The sequence below is a fragment of the Protomyctophum parallelum genome (genome assembly GCF_964188405.1).
Source record: "Protomyctophum parallelum genome assembly, chromosome: 5".
Classification (NCBI taxonomy): domain Eukaryota; kingdom Metazoa; phylum Chordata; class Actinopteri; order Myctophiformes; family Myctophidae; genus Protomyctophum; species Protomyctophum parallelum.
The window spans coordinates 20,670,437-20,698,329 of record NC_139702.1 but is presented as its reverse complement, the minus strand read 5'-3'; the positions used below and the strand labels follow the sequence as shown (position 1 = coordinate 20,698,329).

The window sequence follows — 27,893 nt, the reverse complement described above, 5'->3', positions numbered from 1 at the left end:
TACAATATTTACCTCAGATGTAGTGGAGTAGATAATGTATAAAATAGGAATTACCCAAACTGTTATTCAATAGTACAGTAATTAGTTACACTAGTTGTGAAATTTATAACAAATAACATTTAACAGGTGAAATGTGGAGTGTTCACTGTTCAGGGTTTTTGCCATTTGACTGAATTCTATCGAAGACAGCCAGTTTGTATGATGTGTATGATGTCAATTGTTCAAATGGTATAATAAAAGGACAACATTGATTACTCTGAGATGTTCATTTTACCCTTTTATTTTACGCTTAGGGCTTCTTCATGGAACGCAGCAAATCAGGCTGGAAACCAGGCTACCAGGGATCCCATGAGGGTTTCAGTTTTTACGTAGTATTAATATTTACTAAACTTCTACACCTTATTATAAAACAGAAATTGATTCATGACCTAATACAGAAACATCAAATTAAGTACCTATGGCATTTGATGGAGATTTGTCAATTATTGTTATATTTTCTAGTTTTTGCCTAGCTATTACAAAGTTGTGAAAATTATGGCAATGGCAAAATATGTGTTTATGATAGATTAATTGCTTGATTTCATCAGAATAATAGCCATTTCCAGTTTTGGTGATTAATTATGCCAATTCCTCAATTATTATTTTTTTAAGTATAATTTCTATCCCATGATTTTGTAACCCATTTTTCACCCCTATGTAAATTATCTATTGTGATCCTGGGCTCTACACACCCTCCGCCAACCTGGGGAGAGTATCCAAGTCGCTCCTTTACACCCGACAGGGGGGAGTTTCCCTGGTTGGACGTAGCGCGTGGAAGGAACACGTTATTCTAACCAGTTCCTTTCCCCTCCATCAGGCGCCCCGGCTGGCCAGGGGGAGGCAGTTTAGAGACCAGGATTACTGCATGTTTTTTGTGAGGGTACCTACCCTAGGGGACACGGGGAGAACGGCCCTTTCACCAACCTAATTCCTCAATTTCTGACTAAACGGAATTTCTGACACTCGGCATACGGCAGAAATGGATTCAGCACATACAAATCATATAGAAACAACACATTATTTCCTCAATACAGGTCTATTTTCTAAAGGGTTTTCTTGGGAACCTGACTAGAGAGTGATACAATCATGTCTTGATGCTTCTCTTCTCTCAGAGATGCAATTCTTTGTTGCTTCTGTTGTAGGCGCTTCAAAGTCTTTTGCTGCTTCGCATCAGAGTAGTTATCACGGTTTGAATCTGCAAGACGTATGTACTTTCTAAGCCACTTGTCAGTTTTCTTTAACTTCCGCCTCTCTGCTCGTCCTTGCCGTATTATCCTTTTCTCTTCTTGTACTCTTTTCCTCGTTTCTTTTTTCTTAGCAATTTTTATGGATTCGCGCTGGGAAATTGATTTGTCGAGGCCCTTTGGTTGTGCGACGAATGAACCCGTACAGTGATTTGGCCTCTGATTCAACCTGGGAAAGGTGTTATTTTTGTCCTGGACTAGACCGGCCGTTCGGGAGTTGTCCAAGATTTCCGTAGTCCCCTTAGACTCCTCAGTATTAATGACGTGGAGGAAACAGCTTGATCTCTGTCCAGTTTGGCCCTCAATCAGTGACAGATCTGTGTTGAAGTGAGAAAGTCCAAGTGTAGTGTCGCAACCAGCAGGTGGATGTGGATGAGGGTAATCCTGGCCAAAGGATCCAGTGTCAGGAGAGGGACATAAAGGAGTAGTTGAATAATTACAAAAAACAGGGGGATAGGAGGAAGAATTATACGTTGGAATTGCAGATGCAGCATCAGTATTGTATGTTGGAATTGCAGAAGCACCATCATGATAAATGTATGTTGGAATTGCAGATGCACCATTAGAATTATACATTGGAATTGCAGATCCAGCATCAGAATTATACATTGGAATTGCAGATGCAGCATCAGAATGATACGTTGGAATTGCAGATCCAGCATCAGAATGGTACATTGGAATTGCAGATCCAGCATCAGAATGATACGTTGGAATTGCAGATCCAGCATCAGAATGATACGTTGGAATTGCAGATACATCAGAATGATACATTGGAATTGCAGATCCAGCATCAAAATAGTACGTTGGAATTGCAGATGCAACATCAGTATTGTATGTTGGAATTGCAGATGCAACACCAGAAATGTATGTTGGAATTGCAGATGCAGCAGCAGTATTGTATGTTGGAATTGCAGAAGCAACATCAGCAAAGGAAACATGATATTCTGGGTCCTCTGGAGAGGGATGGGGATCAGAAGAGCCACCCCTGGAACAAATGATATAATGATCTCTATAACCACCTCTTACTCTCTCTCCCTCTTTCTCTCTGCTTTTTTTATCGAGTGTGTTGGTATTCAGATGTTTGTGTTTGTTCTCTGCTATCCCTGTAGGTTTAACTGTAGGAATGATAGTGAGAGAGGGACTAGAACTTTGCCTGTCAGACACTGAGGTTGATGAAGGGGAATGACTGTGAACAGTTTGTATGTGCTGCTCAATTCTCTTGCTCTCCCCTGTACTGTCCAACCGCCGTTTGGTTTTATTCTTTCTGCCATAGAGCCTCTCCTGTGTACGTTCTGCTAGTTTGCACAAGTCATCTGCATCCAGGCTCAAACCAATTGTCTTCAGAATGTTTTGCAGCTGTCCATGATGCTGCTCCAGTTTGGGTTTCTTTGCCACCACTGGGGGAGACCTGGATCCTAGACTAGGGTCAAATTGTTTACTGTCTCTATCATCATTCTGGGCAGATTTCTCCTCAGGCTGGATTTTTCTTTTACATCCCCCATGTGAAATATCTTGATCGAGTAGCTCAGTCTTCCTCTCTTCACTGCAAGACCGACGGTCCATCTGCCCAGCTCCACATTGTAATCCTTGGCTGTCACTCTTGCACACACCTGACTTTTCCTTCACAACAGGGGTTTGACTATGCAGAAGCTCCTGACCAGTAGGAGGATGCTCATTGTCATCATTGGCTAATTTAGTCAGCATCTCAATGTCCACCCCTTCGTTAAGTATACTGAGGAAGCGCTGGAATTCGTTGACAACCAAGTTATTTTCCACAATTGTGGTACTAGGGCTCTGGCCGAGAGAGTGTGGTTTAACAACAGGGTCAGGAACCTACCGAAGGGCACAAAAAAGACAATATCATTATCTGTTCACTTTCATGCGTCATGTAATTCAAAACTACACAAAACAATGAACCATACATTTTCAAGTGTGCTTTGTTTGTGTGAGTTGTTAAACATTAAGAATGTCTAATGACCAGGGGTCACCAACATGTCTGTCTGTGGCACTGTGGCAGTGACTTTGTCTTGTCCGTGGCAAATTTTAGGTTGTCTGTGGCAAATTTTTGATTTTCTGTTTTACACACCATTATAATGTTCTCATTTTGATACCCACTTACTGAATGTCAAGTCTCCAGGGTTTTTTCAAAATATGTATGACACTTATTTATTATGAGTCATAATAATTGACACTATGGCACATTAGCAGTCCACTAATACTAGTTGTTCTCAAAGACCCCATAAGGGTCCATTTGGCCAGCTTTAAACCATTGTGCGGATAAAAGTATCATTATATCCAAAATGTTGATTTGAATTTTAAAGATAGAGTGCCGTGATTTTTTGTTGTTAAGTGCAATGATGTCTTCCTTTTGTATTTAGGGATTCTTCCTTGAGGCTGAATCCTTGACAGTCAAACATGCCAATAAATAAACAGTGATATAGTTACATCACAATATCATCCCCTCCCTCTTTATCATATAACTGTAGGTAGGCTGTAGGCGTGGTTTCAGTTCAGGTGGATCACCACCCGACCCATCACCACCTACCAGGCAAACCAGGCATACTTAATGAACTGGTGGGCATGTCCACATCAAAATGATATTTTAACAAATACTGTACACAATTCCATACTAAAAGGCTTTCTTACCTTTCTTTGTAGTTGTTACGTCCCCACCAAAGATGTCCAGGTGTTATTTTGTGCAAAAGCTCCTAATTGGCTATTTCCACTACCATAAGCCCTAAATGAATTGCATTGAATTGAATGGGAATTGAATGGGTTTATGGGGTGTTGTGCTAATTCGCTTATTTCCATCGCTCAAAATTATTATTATTTTGTATATATCCTCTCTTCATAATGTAAATAATATCCCAAGCGGCACACTTTACTACTTATTTCGATGGAAATAAGCGAATTAGCACAACACCCCATAGCCCCATTCAATTCAATGCAATTCATTGAGGGCTTATGGTAGGGGAAATAGCCAATAAGGAGTTTTTGCACAAAGAAACACCTGGACCTCTTTGGTGGGGACGTAACGACTACAAAGAAAGGTAAGAAAGGCAAGAAAGCCTTCTAGCATGGAATTTTCCTAAAGAAATGCATCAAAATGTGTATTCTGTGTACATTAACATTTAACATAAAGTTGTAGGAACTACAAACCTCCACATGTGAATCCAATACACCAGAATTACAGCGCCTGTTCATCAAGGCTCTCACTCTGAGTTTTAGAGGATGGTCATCTTTGTTCAAGGTCGACGTATTTGTCTTCTCCACAGGATTAGGTGATGAAAGGTGGTCAGATGGAGTGGAGAAAGCCTGCACAGTTTAAAGAAAATTGTTCAGTACATATAAATTAGAAAACGGAAAACGCATGTTGCTACCTGGGGTAGTTCGTTCGAACATATGGTGTACTAGTGTAGGACATGTATTAATCCAAGAAATAGCCACACATTCCTCAGTCCTCATAGTTGCTGACATTTAATAATCATCACCCATCAAAGTTTCAGCTATGAATCCTTCTTCAGGGCGATGAAGGCTTAACAGCATTAAATGTCAGTAAGTATGAGGTCTGTGCAGCATGTTTTGATTACTATAGCCAGAAACTCATTAGGTGTATCCTTTCTGACATTCGAATGTGCCATCCGACTTTGTGTCGCAGTTCGGGTGGCCAAGTCATAGACTGTGACGTACTATGCGGATTATGCAGAAGTTCCGTTTACGCCTGTACTTTGCGACCGCGACACGTCAAAGACTCTACCTCTGCGTTTTCAACCCAGCTTTGTGGGTCTTCAACTACTCCATTTATCCATAATAATGCATAAATATACAGACAGCAGACATGTGATATTCACGCAGAAACAACACAACCTGCCCAGCACGGAAGAAACAGTCAGTGCCAGTGGCCAAAGATAGATCGCTGTCTGCCTTCGTTCAAAATGTACAGTTTGTGTGTGTCTGTCTCACTCAGATCGCACTGCCACATAGACGCGTGGCGTGTTGCTGACCATGCTCTCTAGTCTCTAGATGTGTGCAAGCTTCTAGTATATTACAACCGGGCCCGGGCCACAAGCAGTGTTCTGTAAGAAAGCAAATGTCAATATGTAAATATCTATCCACTAGTCTAGAGTCTAGTTACTAGACTCTGGACGCAGCGGTCCCCAAACTCTTTTGGCCATGCACCCCCCAACGCTCAGTCTCATTGTATTTGGCCAGAAATGATATATTCTTTTTACATGATTATGGCAAATAATCACAGAATGTCACTGCACTGAGAGACATGCAGCTGCTGTATACTCCCACAGCTCCTATACATCTCAGTGGTTTACAGGATTTTGCCATTTGTGCACCACAAACACCATAAAACCGCCATTACCCTTTTCATGTCACGCACCCCCTAGAGGGCATTCCCGCACCACAAGAGGTGCACGCACCACAGTTTGGGAACCCATGCTCTAGATGTTCACAGCTTCAAGCGCCTTCACGCTCACATCTAGCGCCACCATAGAGTATTAAAAGTAGTGCCACGCATCAAAAATAAATAAAAATACTGTAACCCTATATATAGATAAAAATTGGCTCTAGTCCCAGGTTTCCAGAAGGTGGCATACCAATTTCCTGTTTCAGTTCAGTGTCTTATATAGCTTATTATGATTGGAAACCCGAGACTACAGTTATTCACAAAGCCTGTTCTGTCTCCATAGATATAACAAATAAATCAAGCTACCACATACCTTTGCAAGAAACCCATCAGGCCACCTTCGCTGCAAAATAACTTTCACCCTCTCTTTCAGTGGTCCATTGTTGTAGGCTGAAGACCATTTCCTGCAGGAGAAACCTACATCCTTGTCTCCTGTACTTATAAAGGGTATATCGTTTTCTCCTGTACTTATAAAGGGTATATAGTTTTCTCCTGTACTTATAAAGGGTATATAGGGAGTATTTTTCACAGAACTGTCCACTATGCTATGCGAGAGATCTTCTTCCCGATCTTCTTTAAACATCTGACATGGTGTCTTTGCTTTGCCAGTTGTTTTTATAGCATCCGTAGTTTTCTTGTGGAGTATTTTCTTCTCAATCAGTTGAAGTTCTCTCCTCTTCCTTGCCAACTCTTCATCTATCTTACTCAGTTCCTCTGGTTCGCTTTCTGGGTCTGTGACACATTCTGAGGTGGCGACGTTATTGATCGTGATTGACATAGGTCTGTATGACCTATGTCTATCATGGGACGAAGGATTATGATACTCCAAATCTGCATTAGTACCCTTCATGGTATGTGACCTTTTGTTGTTCACTGAATAACCACAATATAGGACATTTTCTGTATTTTCCCTGGAATCAGACATCTGTCTTGGATCAAGGCTTTCCCATTGTCTCTGGTGAGTGTATTGCCAGTCTGTAGGATCCATTGTTACACAGTTCCACTTCATATGTTGGTGGGATCACTGCATAGTAAAAGATGGGAAGAACATGAGCTTGTGTGAGCTTGTGTCTAGGTCCATAACCACTGTTTTTAGGTAACATTACTAAAGCATGCAACAGTATCAAGTTAATAATAATAATGATTACACTAATAATTATTTGATGCCTATTCGAGAGTATATCAACATATACAACATCGGCCAAAGATTGAGTAAACAGTAGACAGACAGATATACATTCATGTTAGACCGTTGCTCCCTGTCTCAAACTCGTTTTCTCTTAGCCTTAGCTTTGCTTATGCTTACTACAAACTTACATCAGGGCCTTCTCCTCCCTCCCTTATACAGTAGTAATACACACATGTGTGACACACGTGATATCCCAAACTGACAACAAGTTGGCATTTAGAGTAGACTAAAGACATTGATGTATTTGTAGTTCTTGTTATGTCTATCTGGTCTCCACAATGTCTCACTGACAAGCAAAAGATCTTGCTATAGGGTTTAAAGGGAAAATACAAGGCTAGTGAGAATACACACTAGTTAGCTAGATTACTGGTTAGCTAGATTAGAAGACAGTGACAGAGACTGCATTTTTACCTAGTTATTACAATGACTTAAATTACATTAGAGGAATATATTTTTTTCGTTAAAACAAAACGTTTTTTGGTTAAAAAGTTGGGAGCTCTATTGTGATAGTATAATCATTAGAGTGGTTCTCTCCCCGACCCCAACCCTTAATAAACAAAAATACATTTTCAGGAGGGTTGCCTATTTCATCCAATCAGGAGATAGAACCCATTTATCAGCTTTAATTTCATAATCGTACAGTTCCAATATGCTGATGCATATATTTTCATCATGACACCCCCTATGCCCACGTATAGTTCCCCAACTTCACTACCCCTACCAACTCGTTAATGGGATGTCGACCGACCCCAATGAAAATGCATTTTGTAGTAGAAAGACACCCGGCCGGCTGTTACTGACACTCACCAGTCTCACACTCAGTGATTACCATGATTATCAGAACATATAGCTCTGTCTGGTCCATGATAGCCCTATAAGTGCCCTAATGAAGGCATTAGAGCTATGGACCAGAGCTATCAGAACATAGACCTTTTTTCATAGCTTTTTTTTATTGATTTAAATAATGTATTAACAGTTTGCAGAATTACAGTACATTTCAAGCACAAACTAAATACAAAGATTGTTAACTATGAGTGGACGACCCAATTAAGAATTACACTTGTTTACAAGAGGGTCCACCTTGTTCAATTCATCAAAACATTTAGAGACGTACAAATAGACAAATTGACCGACATGGTTTTTACCTATTTTTAACTGTCCAGTCCAGACGAGCCCCTCTTCAGTCAACGACGAAACATATGATTTATCCACTTCACATCACTGCCACTGGTGACACTAGTAAAACAATAACATTAACTGTTACAAATTAATGCTTGCACATTAACAAAAAAAAGGACAATGTACATGGAAGTTTAACGTGACGTGAGTAAGAGGCTAGCTAATGTAAATGTTAGCAAAGTTAGCCAACACATCGTCCCATCTATTCTTTTTCTGCGGCGCAAAGCGGAAGGCGCAAACAGGCCTAGGTTGCCACCATCTGGGCGGAGTAGCCTGTGTCTTATTTGTTTTGAAAAACAAATCTCTTTCTCTCGCACGCACGCACACACACAGACGAGCTCATATAAAAGTGTTCAAAATATAATTACAGTAGGCCTACCAAATGTACCGTAAAAGCATATTATTGTATTGTAGCATTAGCAATGCAGCATTATGTTCATAACTTTCATGTTACAATAACTAAAGGTGGGCCTGATTAATATGCTGCTGGATATCACTGTATCCGTTAATACAATGTTAATACGTTTTTATGAATACAGCATAATTTTACCAGATCTTTATGGTAGAGTATGTTAATACAATATATTATACAATTGGGGTGGTTGTATTTTGTCTCCCTGCTCTTTAATTGAGACATTTTAAACTGTGTCACAGGTCAATGTATCTAGGATCTGACACAAATTTTGACCTGGTGGTCAAGGTTCAATAATCCCCAAAAGCAAGCTGGCTGCAATATTATAATTTTAAGTTACCATTTGAACCCATGTGTGTGTTTGAGTACTCTCACACACACACACACACACACACACACACACACACACACACACACACACACACACACACACACACACACACACATGCATATCATTGCCGTCAGGTTTAAACCTTTTGTCCAAAACAGTTTCTTTTTCATTACTATTTCAAAGATATTTGAAATGCATTATTATGCAATATGTTCACTACAAGGACATTGTTCCAAAAAAGTCAGTTCGGATTTTCCCCAATGAGAAACCGTGGATTAACAGCGAGGTACGAGCTGCTCTCCATGCACGCAACATCGCCTTCAGATCTGGGAATCTGGGGGACACCCGTGCGGCACTCCTGAGAACCATCAGGAAGGCCAAGAAGGACTACACCACCAAGCTGGAGGCCCAGTTTGAGAGCGGGGACGTGAGGACTACATGGCAGGGGCTGCATACTATTACGGACTACAGAGGGAGAGCCAGATCTGCAGAGACCCCCTCTGCCTCCCTTCCTGGCGAGCTTAGCACCTTCTATGCCCGGTTCGAGACTGGACGTACAGTACAGCCACTGCCTGCACCATCTGTGGAGACCAGCCCTCTCATCATCTCGGAGGCGGACGGATTAACACCCGCAAAGCAGCAGGCCCGGATTGCATCCCCGGCCGTGTGCTCAAGGTCTGTGCAGCCCAGCTGGCGGGAATATTCACGGATATTTTCAACCTCTCCCTCTCCCAAGCTGTGGTCCCCTCCGGCTTTAAATCCTCTATCGTGGTCCCGATTCCCAAGCACTCTAAGGTGACGTGCCTTAATGACTGGAGACCGGTCGCTCTGACACCGATTGTCAGTAAGTGTTTTGAGAGACTGGTGAGAGACTACATCTGCTCCGTACTGCCTGCCACGCTGGATCCATGGCAATTTGCTTATCGTCAAAATCGATCAACTGACAATGCAGTTGCCTTGGCCGTACACTCTGCACTCTCCCACCTGGACAAGAGGGGGAAGAACAGATGCGTACGGATGCTTTTTGTGGACTACAGTTCTGCTTTTAACACGATCATCCCAACCAGACTGGACACAAAGCTCAAGGACCTAGGCCTGCACTCGTCCATGTGCAGCTGGATACTTGACTTTCTGTCCGGCCGTCGTCAGGTGGTGAGGATGGGCAACATCACGTCGGACCCCCTGACCCTCAACACTGGAGCCCCCCAGGGCTGCGTGCTGAGCCCTCTACTCTACTCACTGTACACACACGACTGTACAGCCACGCACAGCTCCAACGTCGTGATCAAATATGCGGACGACACAACAGTGATGGGCCTGATCGACGACGATGACGAGACGGCCTACAGAGCAGAGGTTGGAACGCTGACACAGTGGTGCCACGAGAACAGCCTGGCTCTAAACGTCAGCAAAACCAAGGAGCTGATCGTGGACTTCAGGAGACCAGAGAGAGAGCACGCGCCCATTGTCATCAATGGTGCTGCAGTGGAGCAGGTCAGCGACTTCAAGTTCCTCGGGATAAACATCTCGAGGGACCTGAAGTGGGCCACACACACAACCACAGTGGTGAAAAAAGCCCAACAACGGCTCTACTGCCTGAGGCGCCTGAAGAAATTCAGAGTGAGCCCCCGCATCCTCAGAGCGTTCTACAAGAGCACCATCGAGAGTGTTCTGACGAGCGGCACCACTGCCTGGTTCGGAAATTGCACCGCTGCAGAACAGAAAAGACTGCAGAGAGTGGTGCGAACAGCACAGCGCATCGTGGGAGGGGAGCTTTCCCCACTCCAGGAAATACACGAGAGACGTTGTGTGGCTAAGGCTGAGAGCATTATCAGGGATATCCATCACCCCAGCCATAGCCTGTTCAAACCACTTCCACGCCCACGGCCGGGCAAACGCTACATGAGTATCAAGAGCAGCACCACCAGACTCTTGAACAGTTTCTACTTGTCCACAAGTAGACTGCTGAACAAGAGCTAGGATTGGTGACGCAGACACAGACTGAACGGATTGGTCTCCTTTAGTAGAGACTACTCTGTATATACACATAGGCTACATCACCTTATTTATTTTTTATATGCATACATATTGTACCATGTAGATTAGTCATGTACTATGCACTTTCTTTCTTTTAACTGCAATGATGAGCATGCACAAACAAGAATTTCACTCATGTTACCTGTAATGTGATGTGACAATAAAGTTTGATTCTGATTCTGATTCAAGGGTGTTAATTTACGAAAAACCAAAATATTGAAATATGGAGATGCAAGGTTTCTGCCAGACAGCAAAACATATACTACTAAACATTTAATTTCCCTGATAGAGTAAAGGGACTCAATTTAGCCATGTAAAATAATTTTAGCTTTTATTACAAAACTGCCCTTTACAATTTTTCTATGAAATAATCAACCACTGGTATTGTATCATTTTAAAGGATCCAGTGATGACACTGATGAGAGCCCAATTCCCTTTCCACTGATTAGACTGTAATAGTTGGCTGGTGGCTCAGACCATATTATATGAATATATACATAGTGAGTATGAGGACCCGTGTTCGAATCTGACCAGTCTTATCTTGCATGTCTCTTCTTGCCCATGGTTGGTTTCCTACACTGACTGACCACTCTGAAACAAAGCATAAAATGCTAAAAACAAATCTTAAAAAGAAAAGGGTAGTACGTCCCATGGTGCAAAGATGATTTAAAACATATTCCCAAACAACACTCCCCACTTACAACAGGGTTGTCTAGGTGTTCAAGCACTGTTGTACTTAGCAACCACATGATCAAGGTCCGTCAATGGAATCAGGACTAAACATAGGCCTACGTACAATATCTCTAATACAGTCAAATTCAATACTGTTGCCACATACCGTTGTGGGCAACAGTTTGATGTGCACACTGCATGCTGCAGAGTATTAATTTTTTCTCTTTTTAGCACCAGCTAGAACACTAGCCCCCCCCTCATACTGTAGCTCTAGAGATACAATATCAAGGTAGGGAGAGGTATGGGGCTACGAGAACACAAGACTAGTCTAGGCCAGTCAGTCAGTTAAAACCACTTTGTTTAGGACATCTCGTGGCACTAGGCCTGTCACAATCACTTGCAATTCTTTTTCTATACTAGTAACAATTGTCACCATTACTATGTACAAATTAATTAGAAATTTAAGCTCAACTGCACCATGATGCATAGATTTCCACCAATTTGATTATGGGTACAAGTCAGTAATTTCTTTGTATATTTAAGTTATGTCACATTTTTGTTTACAATGACGAAAAGGCAAACGGAAATGTATGTTTTATTTATATTCCACTGTTCAAAGCCAAATAAACAATTTCTAATCGCAAATATTTACATGACAATTAATCGGCAACAATATATCAGCCCTCTGTGGTGCAGGGGGAAAAGTACCTGAACACCATTGTAGAGACCGAGTTGTTTTCCTCCACCGTGTCTCCAGCTTGGCCAAGTGCTCCAAACACACATTTGACCATGTTTGTGGGTGGGAATTCTGCACGGAGAAGCACTAGGAGTGCTACTGTTCCTCCACGTGTATTAAGCCTGGTGAAACTTCACTGTCTTCACTGAAAACTGAAAAGTGGCTGGTGACTATGTGTGGATAGGGATGTTAATTAATCAAAAATCGACAAAACAATTAATGAACTGAAAATTCAGCAATTTTCTGTGAATGTAATGCTGTCTGCACGCGGTAGAGGAACGCACGCAGGTTAAGTCTCAACCACCTTGGTAGCCACAGAAACATCTCTGCTTTTGCATGTGATGTGACAGTGTGACCATGCACTTTTCATTTAATTTTATGCCTCAAAAGATGCCATTGCCTGGCCCTGTAACTCAAATGGTCAAATATAAAATTGATTAATGGCTATAATATGCCTTTTGTATTATTTCTGTATATCAGCAAAATGTTTATTTTGATGTTAGACAGGGGAGGTAAATGAAGATTCTTAGATAAAAATTAAAAAAAAAACACTTATCAACTAACCAGTTAATCGATAGATAAGGATATCAATTCATTAATTAATCGACAATTTGCAACCCTAGTAGTGGAGGAAACGTGGTTGCCTAAGTACACCTTCAATTAGTAGTGGGTGCAATGAAATGGCGTAATTGGCAATGAGAAAATGAAAAACATTGATCAAAAGCACTTTGGTCACATGGGGTGTAAAGAAACAGACATACCCACATCAGAACGCCACCTTCGCTGCTCACAATACTTGGTCATCTCAGTGCTTAAGGGATATTTCAATACTGCCTGTGTGGAACTCGGTCAAACCAGTGCACTAGGTTATTAGCTAAGTGTGTATAGTTTAGTCAGATTCTATTTCCTTTGTTTACCATAAACTGCTTCAGCACAGGTGATTCCCCTCAAAGCCTTTACATCTTGTGATAAAAATGAGGTCATATGAATCCATGATTTGGTCCTGCCTCAAAAGGCACTTCCAAACATCCTGGAAGTCAGTCCATTTGTTCCTGTTCAGGTAGCAACCATGACTCAATTCTCTTCTGACAATAGTTGCTTAATTGTTTGTCTGGTGGGAACATTTTAAAAGTTTAACGGTACTTGCAATACATTTCCATGAGATGCTTTTCTGTATCAGTAGTAGCCTCTAGTCTGTTTTTGTTTCTACATTTTGCAAAAAGCGAGGCCTTGACATTGCCGGTGTTTTTTTCGGTCGAGGCTGAATCGTGTTTTGATTTTGAGTTGGACAACTCAAATGAATGAGCTGACGAGTTATAGTAGGACTAGGTTGGTATGATGTGTTCACTTGGCTAGATGGTGCTTGGTAGGTGTTTAAAGTCGATACACTTGGACAAGGGGGGTATCCAGGAACGAAAGGGACAGGAGGCGGCATTCCAAATCTGATTCCCCAGGTAGGAGGCATGGCAGGGGTGGCTGTTGAATATGTATATGGAAAGAACGGAGGTGGAGGGTAAGCTGGCGTAGGAGGTGGTTTAGACATATCGTTGTAAACTGGCATCACAAGCGTAGGAGGTGGCTTAGACATATCGTAAGGTGGCATCCCAGGCGGTTTGGATACAAAGTAGGAAGGCTTTGCCTCTTTTGGAATCTCTATTGACTCCTTTTTCTGAGGACCATAACTAGATCTGCTTGATGACAAGGATCTGCTATGATGACGAGAAGACACTCTTCTGTCCCTCCTCAGGTCACTATCGCTTTTCTCAAAGTCATCCTTCTTTCCATACAACCGCTCCTGAATTCGACTTGACATTTGGCCCAGCTCTTCAAACCCTAGATCCATACCAATGACCTGCAATAGATCCTGCATTTGCCTGCTCTTCTGCTCATCTACAGGTCTAACAAGAATATTTTCCACCAATTGGGGAGACATCGCTCTAGAGCGAACAAGATTGCCTTCTACACTACTCTTGTTCAGAGAGATCTCATCAGACTGAGAGCCTTTTTGAAAACTTCTGTAGGATGAGTTTTGACGGGGCAGTTGACTGCTCCCGTTCCCCTTTTGGGGAACTGGGGATCCCCGACTCTCACTCCAGGCAAGCTTATCTGGCTGTCGCTCCTGTCGACTAGTTGTCCTGTCAGACCACAAAGGCTTCTCAGCATTCAGGCGAGGAGTCTGAGGACATGTCGGGCCATCAGCTGCAACAGTAGACTGACTAACAATCTTGATGAGCTTGTCAACATTCACTCCTTTGTTAAGCAAACCAAGGAAACGTTCAAAACCCTTTTCAGCTGCATTGTGCTCCTGTGCTGGCCTTTCACCAAGACCAGGACCTTCGCCGGTGACATCAAGCTCATCCTCAAAAGCCTGAAATGAAAAATAATAAACATAAATAAGCAATCAATCACACATTAAAGGACAATAGTCACAATACTAGTCTAATTTTGACATATCGCCATGAGCAGAGATTGCCCCATCTTAACAAATGTGCATGCACTGCAATGTATCTACTATATAAAGTTCAAAATGTGGTGGGCAGGCGGCCAGTGTCTGTCTGTGGAGGGTGCGCAGATATACCCATTTATGGACTGGACATTTGCACGTGAATTACTCCGGCAACGGCATGCAGATATGCCGAAATATGAACATGTGCAAATAGGCTTTGCTAATGATTATGCCGAAATATGGACTGTGAAAGAGAGAGGGGCAAGAGAACAGACTTAAGCAACCATTATCTGCACAGACGTGGATGTGAGTAGAGATAAATATCATTCATAAAAGGATCTCGTAGAATAAGCCTACCTGTTCATAAGATGTATTCCTTTCATATCTCAATCTATTTCGATGATGATCTTCATAGTCTGAGGAAGGACTGTAATCTCTCTCTCGGGGTATGGCATCAACCTGATGAAAATAAATTGAAGAATGTTGCAATGTTGAATAAACAAAAAAGGAAATGAAGTTTAAACTTTTAAAATCACACTTGAGTTCATCCAACCTAAGCATAATACAAATGCAGTTGGAAATAAATAAATTAAAAGTTTGCAATAATTAAACAAACCAGTTTGAATCAATCGTCACAATAACCTTGAAAATAATTGGTAAAATTATGCCACTGCAAAGATGTGGATAGATACATAATGCATTAAACATCAATGAGCATCTTGTCAAAGAAGAGCTTACCTGTTCATAAGATGTATTCCTTTCATGTCTCAAACTATTTTTCCGATGATCCCCATAGTCTGAGGAAGGACTGTAGTCTCTCTCCCGGGGTATGGCATCGACCTGATTAAAAATGGAAGAATAGTGATACAAATTAGGAAATGTTTTAACTTTAAAATCAAACTTCTGAGTTAATCCCACAATACAAATGGATCTGGAAATTAAATAAACAAAGGTGAAGACATAAACCACTTGTCACAATACCGTTGAAGAGAACTGGGTAGATTGTGTCTCTTCATCATTGCTGCAGTCTTGAAAATGTCTCTCTTTGTAGTGTGCAGGTGATTCTCTGTATGTGGAATCATCAGATGGTTGGTTGTATGTGAAATCTTCAGGTTGGTTCCTGTGTGATGAATCCCTAGATGTTTTCTTGTAGGATAAATTATCCCTAGGTGGTTGTCTACATGGGAAATCATTTTCCCTGTACATATGATTAGATGATTGCCTGTATTCAGAATCATCTGGTGATTGCCCATATTTGAAATCGTCAACATCCTCTGTAAACCTCCGTCGTTTCTTTTCAGAAAGGCATCGCTCGGTCTCAGAAGACAAGAATTTGATGGCCGATTTCTTGCGGGCAATCTCTTCCTCGATCATTTGAAGCTGTCTCTGTTTTCGCACAAATTCCTCGTCCATCTCCTTGAATCTTGGATATTCCCTGTCCATGTATTTTACAGGGGAAATGCTACCAAGACTGTCACTGTGCCTCTTCAATGGGCTTCTTCTAGTCTGGTCGCTGTTCGACGATTTTTCAATGAACACCTGTCTCCTAGGGGTGTCACTGTGCTCCCCATCTCCTCCGGACCTCTCCATACTACTCGGTACCTCTCCACCATACCAGTGTGTATCCCTTTGTGTATCATGGTTATGTTCTTGTCTTTCTTCCCATCCGTCATCATAATAATCCTCATGTCTTGTGTCTTCATCTTCATACTGGGGATTTCGGTAATACGTTGATTCCCTTGAGTTCATTCTCTCAAGTGGGCCTGGCTGGGTGTTTTTCAAAGGTGTACTGCAACAAAAATAAAAAACAAAAACAATTACACTACTACACTTGGCCAATCTCACAAAAACAAAATTCAATTACTCCTCGATGCATTGCACCCCATACCACATTTACTAAGCAAAATAATGTCTTTGGGTCCATGCCAACTTTGCAAAGCTATTTACTATGTCAAAAATGTTCAACAAAACACAAGTTTAAACTAATGACTGATTTAAAATGTATATAATGCAAAGAACACAATCCTATTTCATTGTTTTCGAAGGCAGATCTGTTTGGGGTAAGTGCCATGTTCCCTCAGCACGCTCCTATCAGTTTTACACCAATATTACCAACATACATAAGGCCCATAACAGAGCAAGTACTATGCAGGAAGTGTAAGAAATATATTTGGTTTAAACAAAAGTTAAATGTTGAAGCTCTATATTCTCATTGCAATGCAATTGCCAGTGCTTGGGATCAGGAGAATGCCCACTCTTTAAATCAAGTGACCAACCCACCAGCTTCAAATCAGTGTTCTAGTTCCAGTTTGCAAATTTTTTTTCCACTTGTTTAACCTCAATATCCTGTATGAGTTCTCTCTCCTGATAGGATCAAATTGATATCATGATCTGCTGCAAATGCATTTTCATCAGGAGTCTAGGAGATGAAGGGTGTCCATATTGAACACTACAAGCAAGGTGTTGTCTTGGTGTTGGTGACAATAACTTGTCTCCATTGATTAGATTGGAATAATACTCGTTTTTCAACTAGACTACTAGAGGATCACTCACTGGCTCGGCCCGAGCGAAAAGCCTAAGTTAACCTTAGCAATTCAACTCATTTATCTTAGTGGTGGCTACTGTTGCTTAGTTAATGAATGGTGGTATGTGTTACCACTAGCTCTCTTGAAATAAATGTAAAATCTATGATTTAAAAAAGATACGTCGTTTTTATTTGCGTTTGTGCAGATCCAGGCTACACAACGTTAACGTTAACCTAGCATAGCATTTAGCCCCGATACGTTCCCTCAGTCCCTACGCTCATTCGGAGCTACAGAATGAGCGTAGAGACTGAGGGAACGTATCGGGGCTAGCATAGCATCAACGTGCACTTAGCTGTTGTAGAATGAAGTTACCTTCTCTGCTGCTTCCGATCGTCATAGCAATTTACAAATGCATGCGTTTACTACAAGAAAACAATGATGGAATTCTTGTTTTGTGAAATGACTTTTTTGGATACAAATAAACCGCCTTTAAAAACGTTATGTGGCGCTCGCGCGGGACCGGGGTGACAGTGAGCTAGTTGCTTTGCTTGTTTGCGATCCCAAAAATTCTGTCGTCTACTGAAAGTCTAACCTCGCGTCACCAGGCTTTCTGAAAGTCTGGTGACCACATACAGTATAGACTCTAGACTAGCTGGTGAGTGGTGACGCGAGGTTTAATCTTAGAGTATATATACTCTATGGGTTTAATCGACTCGACGTCGACGCCGTCAGTTTACTGACTGCAAAGAGATCTCTTTGCTGACTGTTTGGACTTCTGAGTGTCTGACATGAGTTGCACTACCTCCACCCACTGGACGGAGGCTTAAACGCCAAGCATGTGAAGTAGTCACACTCACTATTCATCGAAATGTCTTTTTATTTCTAGTTAATAAACAACATATATAGTCTCTCTATGTAGGATCTCCTCACTGGCCAACAAGAACACCCTGAAGAACCTTACAGGAGCCCTCGTTTTGATTGATTGATTGATTGATTGAAATATTTATTAACAGTTTGTAGAATTACAGTACATTTCAAGCACAAACTCAATACAAAGACTGTTAACTGTGAGTGGACGACCCAATTAAGCATTACACTTGTTTACAACAGGGTCCACATTGTTCAATTCATCAAAACATTTAGAGACATACAAATAGACACTTTTCTATGTAGTTAAAGAACAGAACAGGAATTCATCATATAGGAAGCAAAAAGGGAAAAGAATACATATACAGTGAGGGGAAAGGGGGCGTGGGGGGATTCGGATTTTACAGAGGCCAGTTTCGAATTGCAGCCATCCGTAGGTGCCCTTTGAAAGCGGTTTTGAAGGAGTCAAGGGATTCACATGTCTTAATGACTGTTGGTAGGGCGTTCCACATTTTGGTGGCATAGGAGCGAAAATAATTTAGTCCCATGTTTGTGCCGAATCTGGGTTGTAGGCCTACATGGTTTGTTGCACTCCCTCTGGTGTTGTGTGTGTGGACTTCGTTAACATTAAGGAAGTATTTAGACAGGTACATGGGTATCTTGGTGGTGTATTGAATCTTGTGGACCAGACCCATTGCAAGATGATGTACTCTGTCATCGACCCTAAGCCATCCCAGCCTGTCAAAGTGGGCAGGGGTGAGGTCGGTTCGGGGGGTGAGGCCAAGAAGGAGCCTGACCAGTTTGTTTTGGGAGGTCTGGAGCCTTGTTTTAAGGGCCTTTGAGGTGCTGTGGTACCAAGAGGTGGATGCATAGTCAAAGAAACCTTGTACGAGGGCTCCTGTTAAGGTCTTCAAGGTGTTTTTGTTGACCAGTGAGGAGATCCTGTAAAGGAATCTTGTTCTTTGATTGAGCTTTTTGATTACGTTGGTGGCCATTTTATCACCGGAAAGATTGGCCTCCAGGATGGAACCTAGGTAGGTAATTTCATCTTTTCGTGTGATAATATTGTCACCCACTACAAGGTTCTTTGATTATGCATGCACCTCTTGGTACCACAGCACCTCAAAGGCCCTTAAAACAAGGCTCCAGACTTCTCAAAACAAACTGGTCAGGCTACTACTTGGCCTCATTCCCCGGACCCACCTCACCCCTGCCCACTTTAATATAGGCTGGAATGGTTTAGGGTCGACGACAGAGTAAAGCATCTTTCTTGCAATTGGTCTCGTGACTCGTCCACAAGATTCGATACACCACCAAGATACCCATGTGTCTAAATACTTCCTTAATGTCAACGAAGTCCACACCCATAACACCAGAGGAGGTCAACAAACCATTAACCCAGATTCGGCACAAACAAGGGACTAAATTATTTTCGCTCCTACCAAAAAAACAACGCCCTACCAACATCTCTCTTGACACCTTCAAATGCCCTCTCAAAGGGCACCTACGGACAGCTGCAATTCGAAACTGGTCCCCATAAAATCTGATTCTCCCACCAATCCCTTTTTACTTCCTCTATGATGATTTCCTGTTTTTCAATATAGAAGTGTATAAAATCTCAAAATTTTGTTATGATGAATTGAACATGGTGGACCCTATTGTAAAATCTCTAAATTTTGTTATGATGAATTGAACATGGTGGACCCTATTGTAAACAAGTGTAACGCTTTATGGTGTCGTCCACAGTTAACAGTTTTGTATTGAGTTGTGCTTGAAATGTACTGTAATTCTCCAATCTGTTAATAATTATTTCTACACACACACTCACTGTCTCTCTCTCTCTCACACACACACACACACGCACACGCGCAAGTTTATTTCATAGTTGGCGACGGACTACGTTTTACCATGTTCTTGCTACTAAAATAAATATTAACCACCCCATACCATAGTCCTCTGAGTCTGGGCTCTATGCTATTAGTGACATTATACTGGCTCCTGGGCACTATGCTATTAGTGACATTATACTGGCTCCTGGGCTCTATGCTATTAGTGACTTTTCACTCTACGTTAAATATCTTCGGTTTTGCCCCACAAAATTTATGCTGGGATTTAAGTGTTTAAGCAGCAAGATAGTTTTACGCATACATTACATAATAGTAATATACTTAGTTGACAAACAGTTTGACAGTATTTTCTTTGAGTTTTAAGATTTTGGGGGAATAAACAGCGCCACGGTATTCATCACCTCAAATGCTTTCATTGTTATGCAATTTAACTAAAAACTATACATAATGTTAAAAAAGCATAACACACAACTGAGTACAATCTTTATTAAATCTCTCCCCTAGGGGTGTCCATAGAATGAGCCCATTCACTGGCAACATAAATAGCATGTTAAACAAAATACCATACTGTACTTACAATATTTGTGCAATGTCATATTCAGCTCTACATATACGCCTGTGTAATCTACAGCATTACATTCACTCACTAATGAGGTGCAGTCATTGCTCCCCGGAGAGATACTGATGATAATATGCTCCAATCACGTGGAGCGTTTAGACCAGTGGTTCTCCACTCAGGGCTCCTTGAGGGGGTTCCAAAAGTACTCTTACAGGTCTGTAACAGTTAAAGGGGTCTTTGAAATGAAAAGAATTAAAGAGAGAGAGAGAGAAACAATGGTTGAGACATTTAGTCTGTGTTAATGATGGAATGATGACGTCAGGGTTGTGTGTTTTGTGAGAGGGAGACTGCTCAAACAGGGAACAAGGAGCCAGTCCCAGGGCCGTCTGAGAGCACTAGGGATCTCCACTTGGGGGCACTGTAACAAAAGACAATTTAATACAGCAGATGTTGAAAAATGACCAACAGTCTGGCATAACATTCGGGCAATATGTTACCACTACTTTGAACCTGGTGTTAATATTTTGGGCATATCAGTATAACTATAAGCAAACGTTTTCAACATATTTCAAATATTTTAAACAAATGAACGAACAAGAAGGTATCAACATACAGACTGGCAGAAATTGGCAGAAAGTGCTCACATGCACTCACTCGCACCTACCAGCTACAACAGCACGCACGCACGCACACACACACTCACGGACGCACGCATGCACACATCCATGTGATACTCACATAAAGGTACACAAAAGAGAATGTCTGCTTACCTTCTCACTGGTAAAACTTTATCTCTGTGTCCACACAGTCGAAGAACAAGTCGCCCAGTTCATCCCCTGATATCTCTCCGTTCAGCATGGCTGAAATTTCACTCAGACACTGTACCTCCAGCTCTCTTAGGATTTCATAGACAGCTAAACCCTCTTCCTGAAGGACACAGGACGTGGGTCAGAGAGATAGAAAGCAGAGAAACAAAGATCATGCCACACATTAAAATAGTGTTAATTTAACTCAGAAGAGCGTTCGAATTGTGCAACAAAATTAACCCTTAAAGGACATCACCCATTATCAACGTTTATTCATATAATTGGTCCTCCTCAGTAATTTATAATATGGTACCATTTTTGCCAACTCAGTCTGTCTCATAGGAGGGCTGTGAATAGTTCAGAAACCCGCCTACCAGTGACGATCGATGGGGAATCCAATTTAGTAGAAACTGCAGGTTTTCTATACCTGGACAGTTAGCATGCTATAATAGAAGTCATCGTTCTCGTTTTTATTTATTTTTTAATCTACATCTCGTTTGAAAAGAAAAAAAAGAAACGGCCTATGTCGCTGGTAGGCGGGTGTCTATCTTAATAATAATTTAAAAAAATAATATTTGTATAGCACCATGACATGAAATGCAGCTCAAAATGCTTTACAGAGCAATGGAGAAAAAAGAAAAAGAAAAGCAAGGCATTAAACAATAGCAGTGATGCAATACAGTGAGGACATGAATAACAAGGAATTTAAAAGGTCAATAAAAAGCTTCACCGTGTTTTATAGTTGGCATTTTTTAGGCACAGCGAGCAGGCCAGCAGTGGAAGACCTGAGGGGGCGGTTTGGGACAGGCAGGCAGTCATGTAGGTAAGAAGGTGCGAGACCATTGAGAGCTTTATAAACAAGTAAAATAATTTTAAAATCAATCCTAAAAACAACTGGAAGCCAATGCAGTGAAGCTAAAACTGGAGTAATAAATCTTAGTTTTAGTTTAAACTCTGGCTGTCGCATTTTGGACAAGTTGTAATCTGTCAGTTGTTTTTTAAGATTCATAGATCGAGTAGAAAATAACCAATTTATCATGAGCATTCCTGAGGATCAATTATACAAAGATAGGTTGAAAATGGGTGATGATGTCGTCCTTTAACTTCCAATTGTACACTCTTCAGAGTTAATCAGACTTACTATGCAAGTCTTTCAACAGTACTCACTGGGTTGGTCTTCATAGTGTTATGAGCGACCTGATGGGCCTTGTAAAGGTCATGTCGGCGCTCCACCTTTTTCTGAAAGCGAGGCTGCATCCTGACTGGGTCGTCAGGTCCATACTGTGGGGAGACAACCCTCGAAACTGGGGTGATACAGTCAGTGAAGACAAAAGGCTTGAATATAGACCTACAGAAACACAAGGGGACAACAAGGTAACCAGGACATACAGGCACGAACACAGACATTAAAAATAAAATAAAATAAACCTTGTTGTTGGGCAGAAACCATGGCATATAACTCCATATGCCACCATTTTGTTTTTTAAGGGACACTAGCCCCTCCTATATCCAGCTTTTGGTGTCTGTCCAGTCCTTGTAGTCCAAATAGGACTTAGATACAGCAGACTAAGAAAGTTGAAGTGTGTATTTAGGACTGGGCCAGTGACAAACCTGGAAGGGTTAGGGGTCCCAGTGAGGAAGTGAATGCAGGGCAGGCTTGGGTCCCTTGGCAGGATGGACACCATGCTGCCAGTGGTGCAGAAACCTTCTGAATCCATGCAAATGCCACTGGGCTTGTCCCTTAGAATGGACATCATTACTTCTGCTGTCACTGAGCCTGTAGATAAAACAAGGTAAGGCCTAACTTATACTTTGTCGTATGGCTGTGTCATTCACAGAAAAAAATAAATAAATTACATATTCCGTAATTGGGCATAAACATTCTCTGTTGCATCCTGATCCTGTGAGGTGTTGCTGTGTCCCCCTCACCATCATGTTTTTGGAGAAGCTCTGTGCCTCCACTGTATCGCTGCTTGGCCAGTTCCATTCTTGCGGGGGGATTCTCTGGGCTGAATACCTGAGAAAAGTTGAATTGTCCCACTCCATCCCACCAGCCATGGGCCTGGGCCACAGACCGCAGCTCTGAGTGCTCTACTGTGATCTCAGTGCCGATGGTCAGTTGATTGGAGATGTTTTTCACACCCTCTGAGAGAAACAAGTAGTTACATTCTGTGTAGAAATCCCAATGAACATGAAGTCAACTTTTCTATACAAAACTCAAGACTTCAAGTACTAGAATGGCCTAAGCCTCAGTTCTGTACATATCATCTACAATTTACAATTTACAATTTAGGCATTTAGCAGACGCTCTTAATCCAGAGCGATTTACAATAATCAAGAACAAAAGCATGGGAATACATCACAAAAGCATTTATCATAAAACATGCGTGGGTAACATCAACACAATGGACATTAACAGATTGAACAAGCTGGTGAAGAGGGCCAGCTCCATCGTTGGTGCTAAAATGGATGGTGTGGAGGTGGTGGTGGAGGCGAGGAATAGAGTTCTCACCTGGCCTGCGGCCATAACTGGGCACTAACTGGGCTGGCCCGGCCCGTCAAACTAGCATAATAGGCCTGTCTCATTTGCATTTCCCATTATCTACTGTGTATAGACTGTTCATATTTTCCATACTGTCAATAGATTCGCATTTACTATGAAATCGTGTATTTCCCGTCAGTTGTCAGAACATGAAAGTTGTGGATTGCAGCTTTAACACAAAATTCACCTGTGACTTTCTGTGCCACCCAGAGCCTGCCAGCAGTTTCCAGAACCCAGGCCTCATTGCGGTCCACCAGGAGATATGTGTTGTGGTAGCTGAATGGTTCAGGATCCTCTCTACAAGGTCCTCCTTGGCCATACTGCTCCATGAGGTCAGTGATCACTGTCACCGCCTCCCATGCACTGTCTCCACGTTCCAGTCCCAAGCTGCCAATTATGAGACATGCTTGTTTATATTGAACAGGAACAGGACAAGCTGGTGCCAAAACGCTGTCATGTTTAGCACTGCACTTTTCCTCTGGATGTTTTATGGAGGAAGGATTGTGACTACATATTAAAGAAGCTACATTTTCCCATCAAGGGGTTGCTAATAAAATGTCATGAGCTTGCACCTGATAGGAAACATTACTGGAATGAAGACAGTGATTTATAGCTTGGACATCATCCAGGGATAACATTTTGTCTGACTCATTTCATTGACTGAGAATAATTGATATGATTAACTAAACAGAATTACAGAACCCTCTGCAGAAAAGCCATCAATTAGCCAATCAAATGGATGGATTTTATATATTTTTGGAAACAGACCAGGATTCAGGATTCAGTCAAGTACAAGTTGAAGTACTTTTCCAATTTTCAATACTTTTACTTCTACTCCATCTCAGAGACAAATATTGTACTTTTACTCCGCTACAATAATGTGAAAACTTCACTGTAAACTTCAGCCCATTTAAACTTTGGCTGTTTTCAAAAGAGTTTTTATAAATTATATAACTTGTGAAACGGGACATTCTCAATAATAAGTATGGTACTTTTACTTTCGGAACTTTAAGTATATATATATATATATATATATATATATATATATATATATGTAACACACATACATAATATAAACATAAAAACAAACAAGAAAACAGCTCTGACACAACATTATAAAAAGCATGCAAAAAGGAATGGAAGTCTGAGGTTTTACCTCCAGCACATGTATGGTTCACTCAGCTCGGTATTGTGGCTGCTTTGGAGAGGTTATCCTTTAAGATGAATAATCAGTTGGATAAATATGATCTGAAGTGGGACGTGTTCCTCAGTCATGTTGCAGGTCCCTTGGTGTGATCCATGGTCAGGCAATGCCCTCTTGATTGTTTATTGTATTACTACACATTATGATACGGTTGATGATGCTGCGTTTGGTCGTGTAAATACTGTAAAAATTTTCACATTTTAATTTGATTGTGAATACGTACTCTGCTGTTGTTGCTTGTGTTTGTATTGTAGGTTTTCTGTTTTATGTGTTTGTAAAAAATCTAAAATAAAGTACTGATCATAAAAATAAAAATAAAGCATGCAAAGAATAAGAACAAAGGAATTGCATCCTAGCCATTGATATAGTCTCTCAATAAAGATTTTTTTAAGTATTAAATTTTGATAATTGATTTGCTTTAGAACAATAATTTTGAATACCAGATTTTTAATAACAGAGCATATTTCTAAATTGCAGTATTGATACTTGTACTTAAGTAAAAACTTTTCTCTCCATTGTTCAATACTTACCGGACTAGGTCCATGCCCAACAGAGCCTCCCCAGGCGTGACAGGCTCACGGGTCCACACAGCCTCATTCCCAATGCAGACCCCATGGTCACTGGCTCCCATCTCAGCACCCCATAACCAGGAAGGCCTACTGAGGACCACCGCATGGGTGTGCTCTACCTGAGGGATCTGAATGTATGTGCACTACACAGAGAGAGTGAGAGAGAAAAAGAGAAAGATTTGTAGCAGTAAAAATTTAAAATGAATGATGTCAAAGAGCACATGTATTTTATATTTTCAAGTGCTATACGGTATTTTATACCTAAATGTGGATATAATACCTAGTAGACTGTAATGTGTATTGGTTGACGACCAGCTTCAGCTTGTACAAAATAGTCTATGTCTCATATTTGATTGTTTAAGTTAATTGACAACAAATAGGTCCACCGTCCCACAATGTCAGTGTAGCAAAATAAACCTTTCTATTAAAACATACTCAATCCATGCCATCAGTATACCACTGAACAAATTATTAGCATGAATGAGTTGTGATATAGCTATACAATTTTCACATTTACCATATAGATACCAGTCCAGATACAATTACAATTTGATATAACATCCATGAAGTAGCATAGATTAGCAACTGTGTTGCAAGGGTTGACAGCTATGAGCTAATATAGAGTTTAGCCTGCCTACCTCCACCACGGAGCCTGTCGGGTGAGAGGCAGCGGGGAGGTACACCACCTCCTGAACCTCATCCCTGGGACGATCAGAGTTTTTCCCAAAAATGACATGATCATCACGAGAGCCAGGTGGCAAGGACACAAAACAGTCACATGACAGGGGGGGCTCTGCCATCCTAGAGAACTGAACAAAATAGAATTCCAGAGTAGGCTAGAAAATGTATCTATTCACTTTTTTTAATTAAAAATAATCTTAACAGGCATACATTATAATGATACATGTGATGTGACTTTGTTTGCTCTTTGATTATATATCGGCCAAACCACGCACGTTTTATAATGACACAAATAAATAAAGTTACACAATGGCAACATTCTGTAATTTGTTAAGTGTGGGCTTGCATCTAAAACCACGTATGACACCCAGCATACATATAGTCTACAGCCAGGTTTGGTTATACAAATCAGAATGACTCATCTCCATTCATTCATGCTTCAAATCTTCACCGTTTGGGGAAAAGTCAGATTGAACCGGTGCACTGTCAGTCAGTCACTGCCCAACCCTTTCACACAGGGATTAGGAAGCAGTCTGAGTCTTGTGCAGAGCACTTTATTGACTGTAATCTTCACAAATCCGACTCGACACAGGTCCTTGTCATATCATTCTTGCCATCGATATTGTTTTCTGTTCATTGCGGAAGGAATAATGCAGTCAAATATGAAATAATTGCTGGCATTGATTCTACTACGACGTGTTTCAATCAATTGAATTATGAATTCAGGCCTACAGTCGATAGTCTGATCGTTTCCTTTTTGGAGAACGAAAGAAAGCACGCGTGCCATTTATTGTCAATGCATGGGGCGTTTGGCTCTATAAAAGTGTGAGCAATAGGGCTACTGTGACAACTACAACTAAATTATAATCCTCAAACCTGGCGGAGAAAATGTTACCTTTTCAATCGCAACACACGGACCGGACAGCTAGCTGGGAGAAGGCAGGTTGTAGCGCTAGTACTGTATCACGTGACCCACTGTGATCCATCCACTCTGGTCTGTACTTAAAGGTCTCGTCTCGTCTGCCCATTGCAAATCACTGTCTGGAAATAGAACACATGGTTAACAACCCATGCAGTCTCAGAGTCTAGAGAGCATAGACCATGTGTAAAGATGTAGCCTACTGTACAGTAAATACATAGAACACAGGTTGTTTTAACCCAGTCCCATAGAACCTGATACAGAAACTGTAGGTCTACAGTAAATAAATATACACATGTTGGTTTAACCCAGGGCAGAACAAAAAGATGTAGGCCTACAATAAATAGAAAGCTGTTGTTTAAACCAGATAACAGACCTGTGTAAAAATTGTAACAGGACATTTTATGTGCCCACATGTAACATGATTAAACATTCGATTAAGGTCTAATAGGGCTACAAATTGCTATACAAAACCTGTATATTATCCAGTCATTTGGGGGCTTGAAGTTGAAGGATGAAACATGTTCACATTATGTATAGGCCTATTTTACATTACTACTAATGCTAATAGGTACTTCTACTTTGATACTGTAAGTATATTTTGATGCCAGCCAACTGTTATTTTCGTACTATTGTGGAAGATATTGATTGATTGATTGATTGAAGTATTTA

The 27,893-nt window shown here is 41.2% G+C and overlaps 3 protein-coding genes across 6 annotated transcripts; all 3 read right to left on the bottom strand.

Annotated features, from left to right (window-relative positions):
- Positions 1-1,082: 1,082 nt before the first annotated feature.
- LOC310858252 (uncharacterized protein) lies at positions 1,083-6,478 on the bottom strand (the record flags this gene model as incomplete). Its single annotated transcript, XM_083764360.1, has 4 exons — positions 1,083-1,667; positions 2,310-3,116; positions 4,443-4,598; positions 6,014-6,478. The coding sequence occupies 4 exons, from the start codon at positions 6,476-6,478 to the stop codon at positions 1,083-1,085; spliced, it is 2,013 nt and encodes a 670-aa protein (XP_083620486.1).
- A 5,621-nt stretch (positions 6,479-12,099) lies between these two features.
- LOC310858785 (uncharacterized protein) lies at positions 12,100-17,779 on the bottom strand. 2 transcript variants are annotated; one of them, XM_083765046.1, is made up of 5 exons: positions 17,600-17,779; positions 15,684-16,491; positions 15,441-15,542; positions 15,060-15,161; positions 12,100-14,624 (listed from the first exon to the last, which is right to left on the bottom strand). In XM_083765046.1, exons 2-5 carry the CDS (start codon positions 16,449-16,451, stop codon positions 13,446-13,448), a joined length of 2,151 nt encoding a protein of 716 aa, XP_083621172.1. In that variant the 5' UTR covers positions 16,452-16,491; positions 17,600-17,779; the 3' UTR covers positions 12,100-13,445. The 2 variants fall into 2 exon arrangements, with proteins under 2 accessions (XP_083621172.1, XP_083621173.1); XM_083765047.1 differs by lacking the exon at positions 17,600-17,779 and adding an exon at positions 16,983-17,127.
- Positions 17,780-20,410: 2,631 nt separating this feature from the next.
- scrn2 (secernin 2) lies at positions 20,411-27,341 on the bottom strand. 3 transcript variants are annotated; one of them, XM_083765147.1, is made up of 9 exons: positions 27,198-27,341; positions 26,260-26,430; positions 25,583-25,764; positions 24,036-24,235; positions 23,236-23,451; positions 22,918-23,083; positions 22,474-22,654; positions 21,271-21,427; positions 20,411-20,918 (listed from the first exon to the last, which is right to left on the bottom strand). In XM_083765147.1, exons 2-8 carry the CDS (start codon positions 26,419-26,421, stop codon positions 21,275-21,277), a joined length of 1,260 nt encoding a protein of 419 aa, XP_083621273.1. In that variant the 5' UTR covers positions 26,422-26,430; positions 27,198-27,341; the 3' UTR covers positions 20,411-20,918; positions 21,271-21,274. The 3 variants fall into 3 exon arrangements, with proteins under 3 accessions (XP_083621273.1, XP_083621275.1, XP_083621274.1); XM_083765148.1 differs by lacking the exon at positions 20,411-20,918 and adding an exon at positions 22,037-22,091 and having other exon boundaries at positions 21,358-21,427; XM_083765149.1 differs by lacking the exon at positions 20,411-20,918 and having other exon boundaries at positions 21,308-21,427; positions 22,448-22,654.
- Between the last annotated feature and the right edge of the window lie 552 nt (positions 27,342-27,893).

What these genes read in the sequence shown, in the direction of transcription:
- LOC310858785 (XM_083765046.1), bottom strand. Translation starts at nt 16,451, where the DNA reads ATGAACTCAAGGGAATCAACGTATTACCGAAATCCCCAGTATGAAGAT. An exon ending in CTACCCAGTTCTCTTCAACG is followed by an intron (nt 15,543 to 15,683) that starts GTATTGTGACAA and finishes ATTTTTAATCAG; the next exon opens with GTCGATGCCATACCCCGGGA. An exon ending in GGAATACATCTTATGAACAG is followed by an intron (nt 15,162 to 15,440) that starts GTAAGCTCTTCT and finishes TATTTTCATCAG; the next exon opens with GTTGATGCCATACCCCGAGA.
- scrn2 (XM_083765147.1), bottom strand. Translation starts at nt 26,421, where the DNA reads ATGGCAGAGCCCCCCCTGTCATGTGACTGTTTTGTGTCCTTGCCACCT. An exon ending in GGTGGCACAGAAAGTCACAG is followed by an intron (nt 23,452 to 24,035) that starts GTGAATTTTGTG and finishes TGTTTCTCTCAG; the next exon opens with AGGGTGTGAAAAACATCTCC. An exon ending in GGGACCCCTAACCCTTCCAG is followed by an intron (nt 22,655 to 22,917) that starts GTTTGTCACTGG and finishes GTGTTTCTGTAG; the next exon opens with GTCTATATTCAAGCCTTTTG.